Genomic DNA, 14,023 nt, shown 5'->3' on the forward strand with positions numbered 1-14,023 from the left:
GGTGTAGACAGGCCAGGTACCAGAGCGGGTCACAGAGGTGATCTGAATTCCCAGAGGGATGGCCAGCTCGTGGATGATGGGAGTGCTCTGTCCCAACAGGGAGGGAGGCCTGTGAAACCCAGCAGTCACCATGCTGCACTTCTTTTCTCTTCCTAGCTGAGGATGGTGCTCTCCTGGGGAAGATTGAAAAAGTTCGGGTCCTTAGAAATGACCGACGAGAAGGTAAGGAAGGCCTTAAACATGGTGAGATATCAGAACCTCTGAGCCACATACGAGTGACCCTGGCCCAGGACATGAATCCATGTCACCTTGAATGACGTGTTCTACCATGGAAGAGTTGACATGAACTTTGATGCCTGTAGAACAAAAGAAAGCAATAAATCAGTGCACTTGTAGACATTTGCCAGAGCATTTATCAATTGGGATGCACACCACAGGAGTGGGACATTTCTTCTGTCGGCTTCAGATGCTCTGACATCTTAGCTTTAGAGCTGGTAGAAGCTAATATTCTGCCAACTTTAACTGCATTTTGTGTAATGTTAGGTCACAGAAGGTGGCAGTAGAGGGTGTTAAAGGGACTGAAATTGGCCTGAGATGGCTGGTTCTAGATCTTTAGTGTCACCTCTCTCCATAAGCATGATATGTGAGTCAGGCAGTCTGTAGAATTTTCAGCATAGGCCTGGCTTCAGGGACCTTTGCTTCATGCATGCCTTCTCCTGATCCAGGGATAATGTGAAGAACTGCTTAAAGTAAAAGAGCGCAGTTAGTCATCTTGTCTCTCTGTCTTTCTCCCTCTGCCAGAACTGCTTGGGAGCCCATCCCCGTGACACTGAAAGAACAGTAAAAGCTTAAATAATTAGAATTGTTTGCACACTAGGGCAAGTGTTCAAGTCACATGTCCATTCATATATTTATGAAATGGGCTATTCTTTTGTTCATAACCTAGGAAATCCCATCAGTCCCTTGACTGCAGAGTTTATAGGAAGAACAAAGACTTATCCATGAAAAGCACACCAGGCAGACATGCTGTCCTCCTGTATTGGTGCTCATATGCCTCCATCTCCTGGTTCCCCTGTGCCATCCAGCCCTCATACCTGAGCCTTTTGGAAGACACTTCATTTCCAAACCATAATGCCACCGATGACTTTGTACTTGCATATTATGTAGTGCTTGTCTTTATATTTTGCTAGGACCTGTACATCTTTGGCGACTTCTTTATTGCTGAGACAGTTGTTATTCCTAACGTGATCCTTGTGGAGTTTTAAACTGCCATTCTACAGAAGAACTGTGGTGGTGCCCAGACCTTTTAACCTCATGCTTTGTGTCCCGGGGGTGTGCCCCAGAAGGCACTTCCTGACTTAGGTCTCATTCCTTGCCCTTGTCTGTTTTCAAGTGTTGCGCCCTTTCCCACATTTCTACCCTTGGGCTTTTTTTCTAGCCCCTTCAGGGAGTTCCTTCTTATTTGTAGCTCTGCATTTATAATTGTTTCAAAGCAAGGGTTTTTTTTTTAATTAAATTTTGTTGACAAGGTGTTGTGCAAAAGGGGTACAGTTACATAATAGGGCAGTGAGTACATTTCTTGTGATATCTTACACCCTCGTTTTTCTTTCCCTTCCCTAGATCAGGTAGGCATATATACATTACCCAGTGTACCAAAATCATATACAGTAGCCACGTGGCATACACCAAAGGAAATTCACCTAGAACTTTAAATATAACGTCAACAATAGAGTTTGCTTATCCTTGTCTTCTATGATCATACATAGCTGTTGAGCTATTTTGATTCACTGAGAGGTCTATTTTAGACCTTTTTATGTTTAGTAGTTGTTTGGTTTTAGATATGTAATGTAAGGTCGCTGACCCAAACCTGTGGAAATACCATTTGACAAGAAGTTTTTTGTTTCGCACACCTGGTCTCTACTGTCGTCGTCCCCCCCGCAACAGTCGTATATCAAGGAGACCATGCCCCTTTGTTTTCTGTGTTCTAGGCTTGTCTTGCTCAACATTATTTGTTCGAGTTCTGACCATTTCCCTGCGAATACCAATGTTTTATCATTGCTAATCGCTATGTAGTATTCCATTGTGTATAAGTACCACATTTTTTGGATCCATTCATCAGTAGAGGGGCATCTGGGTTGTTTCTATATTTTGGCTATTGTGAATTGTGCAGCGATAAACATGGCTGTGCAGATGTGTTGATATCCTGAGACCTGTTGTTCAGGACAGATGCCTAGGAGTGGTATGGCTGGGTCATAGGGTATGTCTAACAAGGGTTGTTTTTTTCCCCCAATGTGAAACTGTAATTCTTTGGCTTTTTTCCAACATGAAACTGTAAATTTTTGTCTTTTTCCTGCTCTAGCATCAGCTATCTACGAGTCATGGAAAATCCATTTTTACTGTGAAAAGAGGAACACAAACGCACTTGTCCTCACTGGTTGTGACTAGTCTTATCTTCCCGTGTGAAGCCCAGCATTTCTAGTAAACTCCACTCATGACCCTGACATCCAGGGATAAGACTGTACTCAATGAAAATGCATATTACTAACACATCACAAGTATATCCATTGTAAAATTGGGCCAGTAGTGTCACTAACCCTAGGTGGAACCCAGGTGATTGGGTTTTGTGTTGATTTGGTTTGTGATAAACCATAGAAGACAAGGCTGTTAGCAGCTTATTCACAGTGCCATAGCTGCCAACACTAGTGGGTTAAGGGGTGGCCCTCTCTTTACCCAGTGAAGTAGGGAGCTATAGGTAGGTCAGAGGAAAGTGGTATGAAAAGTCCTCATTTGGGGGGCATGACACAGGAGATTTGTGTGCAAGGAAGGCCTGGTTCTAAAAGCCTGGGAGGAGCCTGCCTGGGCCGCTTTAGGGCTATGCCGCTCTTGTCCAGGCGTTCTCCCCTGATGTGCTTCCAACTCCCCTGCAGGCCTGATGCGCTCACGAGTGCGGGGTGCTGATGCTGCGCAAGCCAAAGTCCTGACCTTCCTGGACAGCCATTGTGAGTGTAACGAGCACTGGTTGGAGCCGCTGCTGGAGCGGGTGGCAGAGGTGAGGCCGGGCCGCGGCGGGGCTCAGCAGGGCATGGCAGACAGGGCTGCTGGAGCGGGTGGCAAGGTGAGGCCACCCCTGCCTGCTGCTGGCAGTCAGCTCTGGAGGTTGGCAGGCACTAGTGTGGAGCATCCAGGGCTGCCCTCTGGGAGATGGCCAAGGTGCCCCTCTGCCCTCAGTATGGACAGGCTGGCTGCTTGGCCACGCTCACGGGGAGGAGCAGGCAGTGGTTACCACCTAGTGCCTGGCTGGGGCTGGCAGTGGTGACCTGGGGCCACGCTGTCTGTGGCACCTTCTCCCTTCCAGAAGCATCATCGCTGATGTCATGTTTGGCTCTGGGTTATGTCTCTTGCCTTCTGCTCAGCTTATTGACTTACTTTCATTCCTGCTGTAAAAGTGCTTCCGTGGGGGCAATAAAGCAAAGTTAATGAAAGGAAGTAGAAGAGGAATAAGACAGTTCTGCCTGCAGCACAGCCAGGATGCTGATGGGCAGCGAGTCATGAGACACTGAATGCCCAAAGCTCCTTGTGATTGTGCAAGTCACCCTTACAGCCCTGTGCCAGACTCAGCCGTTTACAATAGCTCTCTTGCAGGTGTTCTCCCTCGGGGTTGATAGGTGAGCACACCATGCTTCAGGGAGCCTTACTATTGTGCCTGAGATTGTGCAGGTGGCTACATCGCCACTTGTGTTCCACTGAGACTCTTAACAGTACGTTGTGCACACTTCCCTGTGACAAGGATATGAGCTGATTCCCAGCCTACAGCATCTTGCTCTCTAGGCTGTCTCTTGGAAAGCAGAACCAGGTCCATCTTGCCACTGTCTTAAAGCACAGGGAGCCAGCTTGCAGCCAAAGCTGGCCAAACCCTTCCCAGTGAAGGACCAGGCCTGCTGTGATGACCCACTCAGTCACTCAACTCAGCCTTGGGGAAGAAGTGCAAAGAAGGGTATTCTCTAATTTCTGTGCCAGGGCCAGGCTGACCCAGGCAAGAACTTCTCTGCTTATTTCCCTGCAAATCTGCTTGTGGGTGGTGTTGGAACATCATAAATATCTTTGCTGGTTCTATGGCTGAGTTGTTCATCTGAGCCTTTCTTCCACTAACAAGGGCTCTTCAAGTGGCTCTGGAACACCTTCTCATTAACTGTCATTGTGGGCAGCACAGTATTTTGTAGATCAGAGAAAGTAAAAGGTTTGTCATGGCCCCTGTCAGAGCATGACAGCGTGGCATAAAGAATGGCTGCACCTAGGGGAACATGTCTTGGTAGAGCCACAGGTATGGCAAGCTTTAGACCCTAAAGCCTCAGCTCGTTCAGTTTACCTTCTGTGGGGACAGTATTGATACCCCACATTGCTCACTCATACCTCTTATACCAGGAGAAGCAGATTTTTAGCAGTGAGTCCATTCCCAAGTCTCCTGCAGCTGACATTCAGCTCAGCCCAGCTCAGGACAAAAGTGGCCTGAGGTGGAGGTTTTGGATTTGGTATGAGGCTATAGTGAACTTTGTCCTTTAGCTGAGTGCACAAGTGGCAAAAGTTCCAGGCCCTGCTGTCTTCAGTCATGCACCCCACTATAGCAATGTGAGGGCGGGGGAGGCTTTTGGGGAGTGCTTCTCCAGGAGAGAGAGCCTGGGAGGTGGGAGCCCCTGGCAAAAGGGAGCTTGTGGGGTGAGGGAGGGTCACTCCTCAAGAATAGGATGCTGTTCTGCTGGGGTTGAGATAACCACTCTTTCCTCTGCCCATGCTTAGGACAGGACACGGGTGGTGTCTCCCATCATCGATGTCATTAACATGGACAACTTCCAGTACGTGGGTGCCTCTGCTGACCTCAAGGGTGGTAGGTATCCATTATCAAATCCTACCAGTTCATCTCATCTTCTTGGGCCCCTGAATACCACGATCCCATTGTTGTAGTGGTCGTAGAACACTACCTCATTGAGGGCTCCTCACGCCCACAGCAGACCCCAGGGGAGCTGGCCCTGCAGTGAGGGCTCCTCGCACCCACAGCAGACCCCAGGGGAGCTGGCCCTGCAGTGAGGGCTCCTCGCGCCCACAGCAGACCCCAGGGGAGCTGGCCCTGCAGTGAGGGCTCCTCGTGCCCACAGCAGACCCCAGGGGAGCTGGCCCTGCAGTGAGGGCTCCTCAGCCCACAGCAGACCCCAGGGGAGCTGGCCCTGCAGTGAGGGCTCCTCAGCCCACAGCAGACCCCAGGGGAGCTGGCCCTGCAGAGAGGGCTCCTCGCGCCCACAGCAGACCCCAGGGGAGCTGGCCGTGCAGAGAGGGCTCCTCAGCCCACAGCAGACCCCAGGGGAGCTGGCCCTGCAGTGAGGGCTCCTCAGCCCACAGCAGACCCCAGGGGAACTGGCCCTGCAGAGAGGGCTCCTCAGCCCACAGCAGACCCCAGGGGAGCTGGCCCTGCAGTGAGGGCTCCTCAGCCCACAGCAGACCCCAGGGGAGCTGGCCCTGCAGTGTGACCTCACAGACAGAACCATGCGGGATGCACTACAGAACTGAGACTTTGTGGAGGGGCCAGGCCCTGTGGAACATACTGCACCCAGACATTGTCCTTGTTCATAAAAAACAAGACATCATTTGCAATTGTGCATGCATTGCTTTTGAGGCAGGCTTTCTGTTGAAGGAGAAGCAAGTTCACACTCCCCTTTCTACTTGAACCCTCACTGCCTGGTCCTCCTGCTCCTCAAGCCTCATTGACCTCTGTCTGCAGGACACTTGGAGACCTATTCAGTTTAGAGCCTCAGGTTGAGCCGTGAGGTAGAGCAGGGCCCGGGACACTCAGTGAGCGCATGAGGGCAACAGCAGAAAAACCCTAACTCCAGCATGGTCAGATAAGCAGTCTCGAGCTGAGCCCTTGAACAGAGATCCTGAGGGCAGAGGGCTTGGAAGACAGGCACGCAAGGCAGCAGGTGCCCCATAGCCACGTATGCTTTGCCAGCAGCAGCCTCCTGGCATCTCCAGAGACCTTTGGCAGGGAAAGGTTCACTGGTTACAAGGAGTGTGGATGCCTTGTGGGCAAGAGCAGTACCCAGCCCCTGGGAGCCTGGGCCTCTAAGCCTCTGGAACCCTATCCAGGGCCAGGCCCAAGTTCTGCCACCCCTGTGGGCTCTGAGAGGGAAGTGGGATACGTCAGACTTAGAGAAATCAAAGCTCATTACCCAGTTTACAGCTTCCTCTGACACCTTTTCCTTTTAAGAGCTTTCACTCTCCCACTCCACCCTTGCTCTGAAGTATAGCTTTCGTTGCAATAAAAAGATAAAAGGAGTTGGAGTTTGCAGGCTAGGGAACGTGACCGTGAGTGTCCCTCCCCAGTTGTCCCAGCAGTCTAGGTTGTCCTCATCTCATTTTGAATCTCTTATCTGTGCGATAGTATCACACACACGTCCCCCATCCTCACACTTCACATTGGATCTCGCATTAGGTTCTGTGACATTAGGAAAGTCTGGCCCACCTTTCCCTGGGAGGTTGGAGAAGGTTTCAGTGTGTCCTCCCCCTGCGCCCCCCTCCCTCGGCTCCTACCGTCATATACCACTCTGCATCTTCATCATTTACTTGGTTCTATGAGTTCTGTACAAATGTCAAACATTTGTCAAGCAGAGGGAACCAAGATCAAAGGGTGAGTGTTGTCTCAGCACGCATCTCTTCTGGCTGGCAGGTTTCGAGTGGAACTTGGTGTTCAAGTGGGATTACATGACGCCTGAGCAGAGGAGGGCTCGCCAGGGGAATCCTGTTGCTCCCATAAAGTAAGTACCAGTTTGAACAGAGCCTGGTCTCTGCCAGCCTGTGTGGGATGCCCATGCAGTAGGGACCCTGGCCTCTGGTCGGCATGCACGAAGTGGCCCCCATGGGGTCAGCTTCACCTCTGGTCAGCGTGCCCTGGGTGGCCCTCGTGGGGAGAGCCTCATCTCTGGTCAGCGTGTTCTGGGTGGCCCTCGTGGGGAGAGCCTCATCTCTGGTCAGCGTGCTCTGGGTGGCCCTCGTGGGGAGAGCCTCATCTCTGGTCAGCGTGCTCTGGGTGGCCCTCGTGGGGAGAGCCTCATCTCTGGTCAGCGTGCCCTGGGTGGCCCTCGTAGGGAGAGCCTCATCTCTGGTCAGCGTGCTCTGGGTGGCCCTCGTGGGGAGAGCCTCATCTCTGGTCAGCATGCTCTGGGTGGCCCTCGTGGGGAGAGCCTCGTCTCTGGTCAGCGTGCTCTGGGTGGCCCTCGTGGGGAGAGCCTCATCTCTGGTCAGCGTGCTCTGGGTGGCCCTCGTGGGGAGAGCCTCATCTCTGGTCAGCGTGCTCTGGGTGGCCCTCGTGGGGAGAGCCTTGTCTCTGGTCAGCGTGCTCTGGGTGGCCCTCGTGGGGAGAGCCTCATCTCTGGTCAGCGTGCCCTGGGTGGCCCTCGTGGGGAGAGCCTCATCTCTGGTCAGCATGCCCTGGGTGGCCCTCGTGGGGAGAGCCTTGTCTCTGGTCAGCGTGCTCTGGGTGGACCTCGTAGGGAGAGCTTCATTTCTGGTCAGCGTGCTCTGAGTGGCCCTCATAGGGAGAGCCTCATCTCTGGTCAGCATGCTCTGGGTGGCCCTCGTGGGGAGAGCCTCATCTCTGGTCAGCATGCTCTGGGTGGCCCTCGTGGGGAGAGCCTCATCTCTGGTCAGCATGCTCTGGGTGGCCCTCGTGGGGAGAGCCTCATCTCTGGTCAGCATGTCTGGGGTGGCCCTCGTGGGGTCAGAGCCTCATCTCTGGTCAGCGTGCTCTGGGTGGCCCTCATGGGGAGAGCCTCATCTCTGGTCAGCGTGCTCTGGGTGGCCCCCATGGGGTCAGCCTCATCTCTGGTCAGCGTGCTCTGGGTGGCCCTCGTGGGGAGAGCCTCATCTCTGGTCAGCGTGCCCTGGGTGGCCCTCATGGGGAGAGCCTTGTCTCTGGTCAGCGTGCCCTGGGTGGCCCTCGTGGGGAGAGCCTCATCTCTGGTCAGCGTGCCCTGGGTGGCCCTCGTGGGGAGAGCCTCATCTCTGGTCAGCGTGCTCTGGGTGGCCCTCGTGGGGAGAGCCTCATCTCTGGTCAGCATGTATGGGGTGGCCCTCGTGGGGAGAGCCTCATCTCTGGTCAGCGTGCTCTGGGTGGCCCTCGTGGGGAGAGCCTCATCTCTGGTCAGCGTGTATGGGGTGGCCCTCGTGGGGAGAGCCTCATCTCTGGTCAGCATGTATGGGTGGCCCTCGTGGGGAGAGCCTCATCTCTGGTCAGCATGTATGGGGTGACCCTCGTGGGGAGAGCCTTGTCTCTGCTCATTGTGCTCTGGGTGGCTCTCTTGGGGTGAGCCTTGCCTCTAAGGAAACTGAGTCACAGAAAGGCTTAGTATCTTGCCTAGGTCATCCAGTGTCCCAACCCCTGTGATCAGCTCATTATAGGGAAAGCTTGGTCCAGCCCTGTCACTCTGAGACCTCAGGCAGAGACTAGAGGAGGCATCTGAAATCAGCCGTGGGAGTGAAAATCAGCTTGTAGTTAGGAGACCATGCCTGGCTTTTGCAGATGGTACTGGCACTCTAACCATGATCTTCTCTTCTCTGCCTCTTCAGAACACCGATGATTGCTGGTGGACTCTTTGTGATGGATAAGTTCTATTTTGAAGAACTGGGGAAATATGACATGATGATGGATGTATGGGGAGGAGAGAACTTGGGTATGTATGAACCTCATTCCTTGAGATCAAGAACCCTTCCCATAGGGAGAGTACCAATTGCAAAGCATTTGAGAAGGTTCCAGAGTGGCCATTCAGTGGACAGAGCTGGCTCCTGCCACACATTCTGTAGGTTGATGATAAGATGCCACCCTATATCAGTTGGAGGCCAGGACTCAGGTAAACCTGAATCAGAAACCAGAATCTGCCAGGTAGTTTGACTAGGGGCTTTGGAATGCACATATTCAGAAATGGAGGGAAAGAGCCCCGCTCCAGGGCCTGATAGAGCCATGGAGAGGGGGGACCAGGCTGTGATCCGTGTAGAGGGGAGTCAGGCCGTGAGCCGTGTAGAGGGGAGTCAGGCCGTGAGCCGTGTAGAGGGGAGTCAGGCCGTGAGCCGTGTAGAGGGGAGTCAGGCTGTGAGCCGTGTAGAGGGGAGTCAGGCTGTGAGCCGTGTAGAGGGGAGTCAGGCCGTGAGCCGTGTAGAGGGGAGTCAGGCTGTGAGCCGTGTATGGGGAGCCAGGCTGTGAGCCGTGTAGAGGGGAGTCAGGCCGTGAGCCGTGTAGAGGGGAGTCAGGCCGTGAGCCGTGTAGAGGGGAGTCAGGCCGTGAGCCGTGTAGAGGGGAGTCAGGCCGTGAGCCGTGTAGAGGGGAGTCAGGCTGTGAGCCGTGTAGAGGGGAGTCAGGCCGTGAGCCGTGTAGAGGGGAGTCAGGCCGTGAGCCGTGTAGAGGGGAGTCAGGCTGTGAGCCGTGTAGAGGGGAGTCAGGCTGTGAGCCGTGTAGAGGGGAGTCAGGCTGTGAGCCGTGTAGAGGGGAGTCAGGCTGTGAGCCGTGTACAGGGGAGTCAGGCTGTGAGCCGTGTAGAGGGGAGTCAGGCTGTGAGCCGTGTAGAGGGGAGTCAGGCTGTGAGCCGTGTAGAGGGGAGTCAGGCTGTGAGCCGTGTAGAGGGGAGTCAGGCTGTGAGCCGTGTAGAGGGGAGTCAGGCTGTGAGCCGTGTAGAGGGGAGTCAGGCTGTGAGCCGTGTAGAGGGGAGTCAGGCTGTGAGCCGTGTAGAGGGGAGTCAGGCTGTGAGCCGTGTAGAGGGGAGTCAGGCTGTGAGCCGTGTAGAGGGGAGTCAGGCTGTGAGCCGTGTACAGGGGAGTCAGGCTGTGAGCCGTGTACAGGGGAGTCAGGCTGTGAGCCGTGTAGAGGGGAGTCAGGCTGTGAGCCGTGTAGAGGGGAGTCAGGCTGTGAGCCGTGTAGAGGGGAGTCAGGCTGTGAGCCGTGTACAGGGGAGTCAGGCTGTGAGCCGTGTAGAGGGGAGTCAGGCTGTGAGCCGTGTAGAGGGGAGTCAGGCTGTGAGCCGTGTACAGGAGAGTCAGGCCGTGAGCCGTGTAGAGGAGAGTCAGGCCGTGAGCCGTGTACAGGGGAGTCAGGCCGTGAGCCGTGTAGAGGGGAGTCAGGCTGTGAGCCGTGTAGAGGGGAGTCAGGCTGTGAGCCATGTACAGGGGGCCAGGCTGTGAGCCGTGTACAGGGGGCCAGGCTCCAGGTTCTGACGAGCCATGGAAAGGGAGGGCCACGCTGTGGCAGCTGTAGGGTTGATAGAATCCTAACTGTGGATGACACGTGGTACCTGACTTTTCAACTACTGTGAATGGTTCCAGATTTTTTAAATTTTAATAGCCCATGCAAATTACTTTTTCCCAGGATTAGGGACAACAAAACTCAGTAGACTGTGGTCTGTGAAGATGTCTGCTTCATGTTTCTGAATGAAAGACAAAAAGTCTGGTGTTTACTTTGCGGCTTTTCTTACTGGCTTCATGTGAAGCCTTTGATTCCAAGTGGTGGCAATTCTGAGAAACTTGTCCCTGGCTACCCAATGTGAAGTCTCTCTTGTCCTTGAGTGAGTGTGCCCTGGGACGCTGGGAAATAGGGAGAGGGAGGGAAGATGACACCGCTGCCATTTGAATGGTTTTCCTTGTAACAGAAACTTTGATAGTGTCTGTTAGCTTAAAAGAACAGAGTAGCCTAGCCTGATCATTTCTCTTGGTGTGATGTTGAAGGTGGCAAAGACATCACATTTCTGAGGACACCTCAGACATGGTTTGATGTTGAAAGCTGCTTTCAGCTCCATCTCTGTGTGAAGGAAGCAAGGACTACAAGTAGTTTTTTCTTAGGTGTTTTAACCTGAGACCCCTGAGCCACGTCACACCCAGGCTCCTGTGGCCAGGGCCCACCTGTGGGGCCCTGCCTGTGAGCTCTGTTAGCCATGTTGCAGGAGTGAGGGTGTTTTTGAGAAGTGGCTGGAGACGAGGTGGCAGCCAACACTGGGTCACACTGTACAGTGTGATTTCTAAAACTTTGTAGGCCCTGAGAAGACAGAACTCATTTTAATGGGCTGGCTTGCTGTTACTTTAGTTTTTACATTCCTTACATCAGGGCCTAAGGAGGCTGAGGCAGGCCGGATCCTTGTAGGAACAGACCCCTACCAGTAGGACTGGCATCTTTTTCTCCTGGCTGGTGCTCTGGGAGGACTTTTGCAGAGGCCAAGTAGCAGGCAGTTAGAAAAGAAGATCTGAAATGTGAGTCGTGCTCTTTCCAAAGCATGGCACCCAGATCCTGCTTCTGGTGCTGTGCACACAGCTGGCAGCTGTTGGCCTGTGTGGCTTTGGGTGTGCACTAAGAGGTGGCTGTGGGGATTGTTGCCAGACCCCATCCTCACTCTCCACCAGGAAGAAAAGTCAGTAACTGCAAACTTCAAAGGTCCTGCCTGCCTCTTGGCTCCAGTGAGAGGGGGTGAGGCTCCTTGGGGACAGAGCTGCCTCCATGGGCAGATCCCATAGAGATCCCAGGAGATCACTCATACCAGCAGTGTTAGCACGAGCACTCCCTTGTGCAGTGTGTGCCTCCTTCAAGGTTAGGGAGGACTCCACAGAGGCCACGGCAAGAACAGGGCTAGGATGCCAAGCCAACTGCCTCATTAAAGAGCCCCAGCCATCCTGTCAGTGCACAGGAAGGAAGGGCTCAAGGGAGGTCAGAGTTGAGAATAGATTCAGTGTGCCCACTCTTGAGCCCCTCCCTCGGACATCCAAACAGCCCCTTCAGGCCCATAGACCCCCTACACAGAAGCCAGTCTAGTCTTCCAGTGTGGCAAAAGTGTATTTAAACTTTGCTTCCTGAAATACACAGAACTCACTGCTCAAAGTTTTGTAGGACACAGAGGATGAGCCGAAACCCTTAACTCGATTTGCTCCAATGGTGCAGACCACACTGTGTTACTATGAGGAAATGGTTGAATTCTGTGACAGGCCCCCAGTCTCCTGTTCTTGTGACCTTACCTAGCCAGACCTAGGCAGAAGCTCAGGCTCTGACCAAGTGGCCTCACACTGCTCTCTGGACCCTGCACCCATCGCCAGATGTCCTTTAGCCAGACCCAAGATTGAGCTCAGGCTCTTTTGAGCCCGTCGCCTCTTACTGTGCACTCCAGGTTCTGGTGCACCGCCAGGTACTCATCCACCCACTTTTGTCTTCTGTGGAACTGTTTGCTTCCAACTGTTGGCATGCAGACTGTTGACTTTCTTGTTACCCCCCAGAATGTTCTAAGAGGTCTCAACATGACCCAGAGGAAAGGGCTGTTATCCATACCCCACAATGTCCTTCAGGAAAAGTAGTGTACTTTTTCTAAAGGTTAAACACAGTCTTCTTGTCCAGAATGGGCAACAGCTAGGACAAGTACCTGGAAGAGGGCACCTTTGCTCAGGGCAACCAATTGTCAATCACGCGTGCACCAGGTCCCCAGAGTTGTACTTGGGTGGTACCTACAGTGGTGCAGCGCTGTGGCTCTACCCATCAGTCGCTCCTGCACCCAGTCTTCACCTCTTCAGAGCACTTCTACCTATTCCCCAGATTCCTGACAGGCTGTCAGTCCTGGCTGCCCCTGGCCACTGCCATAATCTACAAGGCCTTGCCAGAGACGTGAGGCCTGCCAGTGGGCATGGAACAATGTGCATGTTGTGGTTCCAGAGGGGAGATACTTTTCCCCTGATGGAAAAGCCCCTCGCACCCCCGCGTCACTGGGTTAAAATGGGCTGGGGAATGACTGGCTGTCCATCATCAACGCGTCTTCATGCTGTCTTCCCAGCAGTGTGAGGTGGGCAGGAATTGGGTGCACGGGGCCTCCGGGAGGCTGCTGTGGGGCGAAGAGGGTGCCCATAGTCATGGACTGAGGTCCCTGTACTCAGCTGTCAAGAGTTGCCTTCATCTCAAGATTTCTAGCCCAAATTTAATCCTCCCACACACAAACCTCTTGTTGGAACTGAGGAGTCTGCCCATCTGAGTTGCTTCCAACGTGTCTACAAAGAAGGCTCTGGACCCAGTTCTGTAGAAAACAGGACGCCTTGGGTCTGTTTCAGCCGCCGTGGGCATTGTGGGCAGCGAGGGCATCTGCACGAGGCTCCAGTGGTCACCCAGGTCTCCTTCTTGTCTCAGAAATCTCCTTCCGAGTGTGGCAGTGTGGCGGCAGCCTAGAGATCATCCCCTGCAGCCGCGTGGGGCATGTGTTCCGGAAGCAGCATCCCTACACCTTCCCCGGGGGCAGCGGCACCGTCTTCGCACGGTAAGCAGAGAGAGGCAGATGTGCCCTGGGGTGAGTGGGGACAGACTGCTCTCTCAGCCCTGGCCCAGGCACCCCGGGGGCCTTCTGCTGAGGGCAGAAGCTGCCTCCATGCTCCCCACGGCAGTCTAAGAAATGGTGCTGGCAGGGGAGGAGGCAGGAAGTGACTCCCAGGGTGGAAGGAGAGGTGACAGCTGGGAGCAACGCAGGGATGGATTCCATGGTAGTCACACAAACTTGCACATAGGCAAGGAGTTAAGGGGGAATATTTTAAAGAAGAAAGCTTATTTTTTAGATCACATATTACTGTTCATAGAACAGTTAAACCATGGCTGCCTTCATTGGCTGTGTGCTGCTGTATAGAATGCCATGGGTAGCATGACTTATAACACAGAGGCACAGGCTTCTGGTTCTGGGAGCTAGGAAATCCAGCATCCAGGTGCTGACCTCTCTCACTGTGTGATGGAGAAGGGGCCCAACCCCATCCTGTCACCCTGTGGTAATGGCCCCCATGCCCTTCCCAGTGCTTTTAGTGCCATTACAGTGGCAACTAAGCCTGAGCAGGGGTTGGAGAGAGATGTTCAGCCCTAGAGAAAGTCAAGCTGTGCTCCATTCACACCAGAGAAACGTGGCATGCAGGTGTGACTCAAAGCCCATTTTAATAAACACAGAGTGCCAGAGGAGGGCACAGCAAGTTAGCATTCCATCAGACCAGGTGT

General features: G+C 53.7%; 1 protein-coding gene across 1 annotated transcript in view; it reads left to right on the forward strand.

Moving 5' to 3' along the window:
• The window catches only part of Galnt2 (polypeptide N-acetylgalactosaminyltransferase 2), a 101,770-nt gene that overhangs the window by 74,227 nt on the left and 13,520 nt on the right, over positions 1-14,023 (forward strand). Inside the window, exons 6-11 of the mRNA XM_048367946.1 lie at positions 157-222; positions 2,928-3,049; positions 4,795-4,882; positions 6,716-6,803; positions 8,614-8,717; positions 13,181-13,307. Coding sequence (XP_048223903.1) covers positions 157-222; positions 2,928-3,049; positions 4,795-4,882; positions 6,716-6,803; positions 8,614-8,717; positions 13,181-13,307 — 595 coding nt within the window. The remainder of the gene's footprint in view (positions 1-156; positions 223-2,927; positions 3,050-4,794; positions 4,883-6,715; positions 6,804-8,613; positions 8,718-13,180; positions 13,308-14,023) is intronic.

This window comes from Perognathus longimembris, chromosome 18 (genome assembly GCF_023159225.1).
Source record: "Perognathus longimembris pacificus isolate PPM17 chromosome 18, ASM2315922v1, whole genome shotgun sequence".
NCBI classification, from domain to species: Eukaryota; Metazoa; Chordata; class Mammalia; order Rodentia; family Heteromyidae; genus Perognathus; species Perognathus longimembris.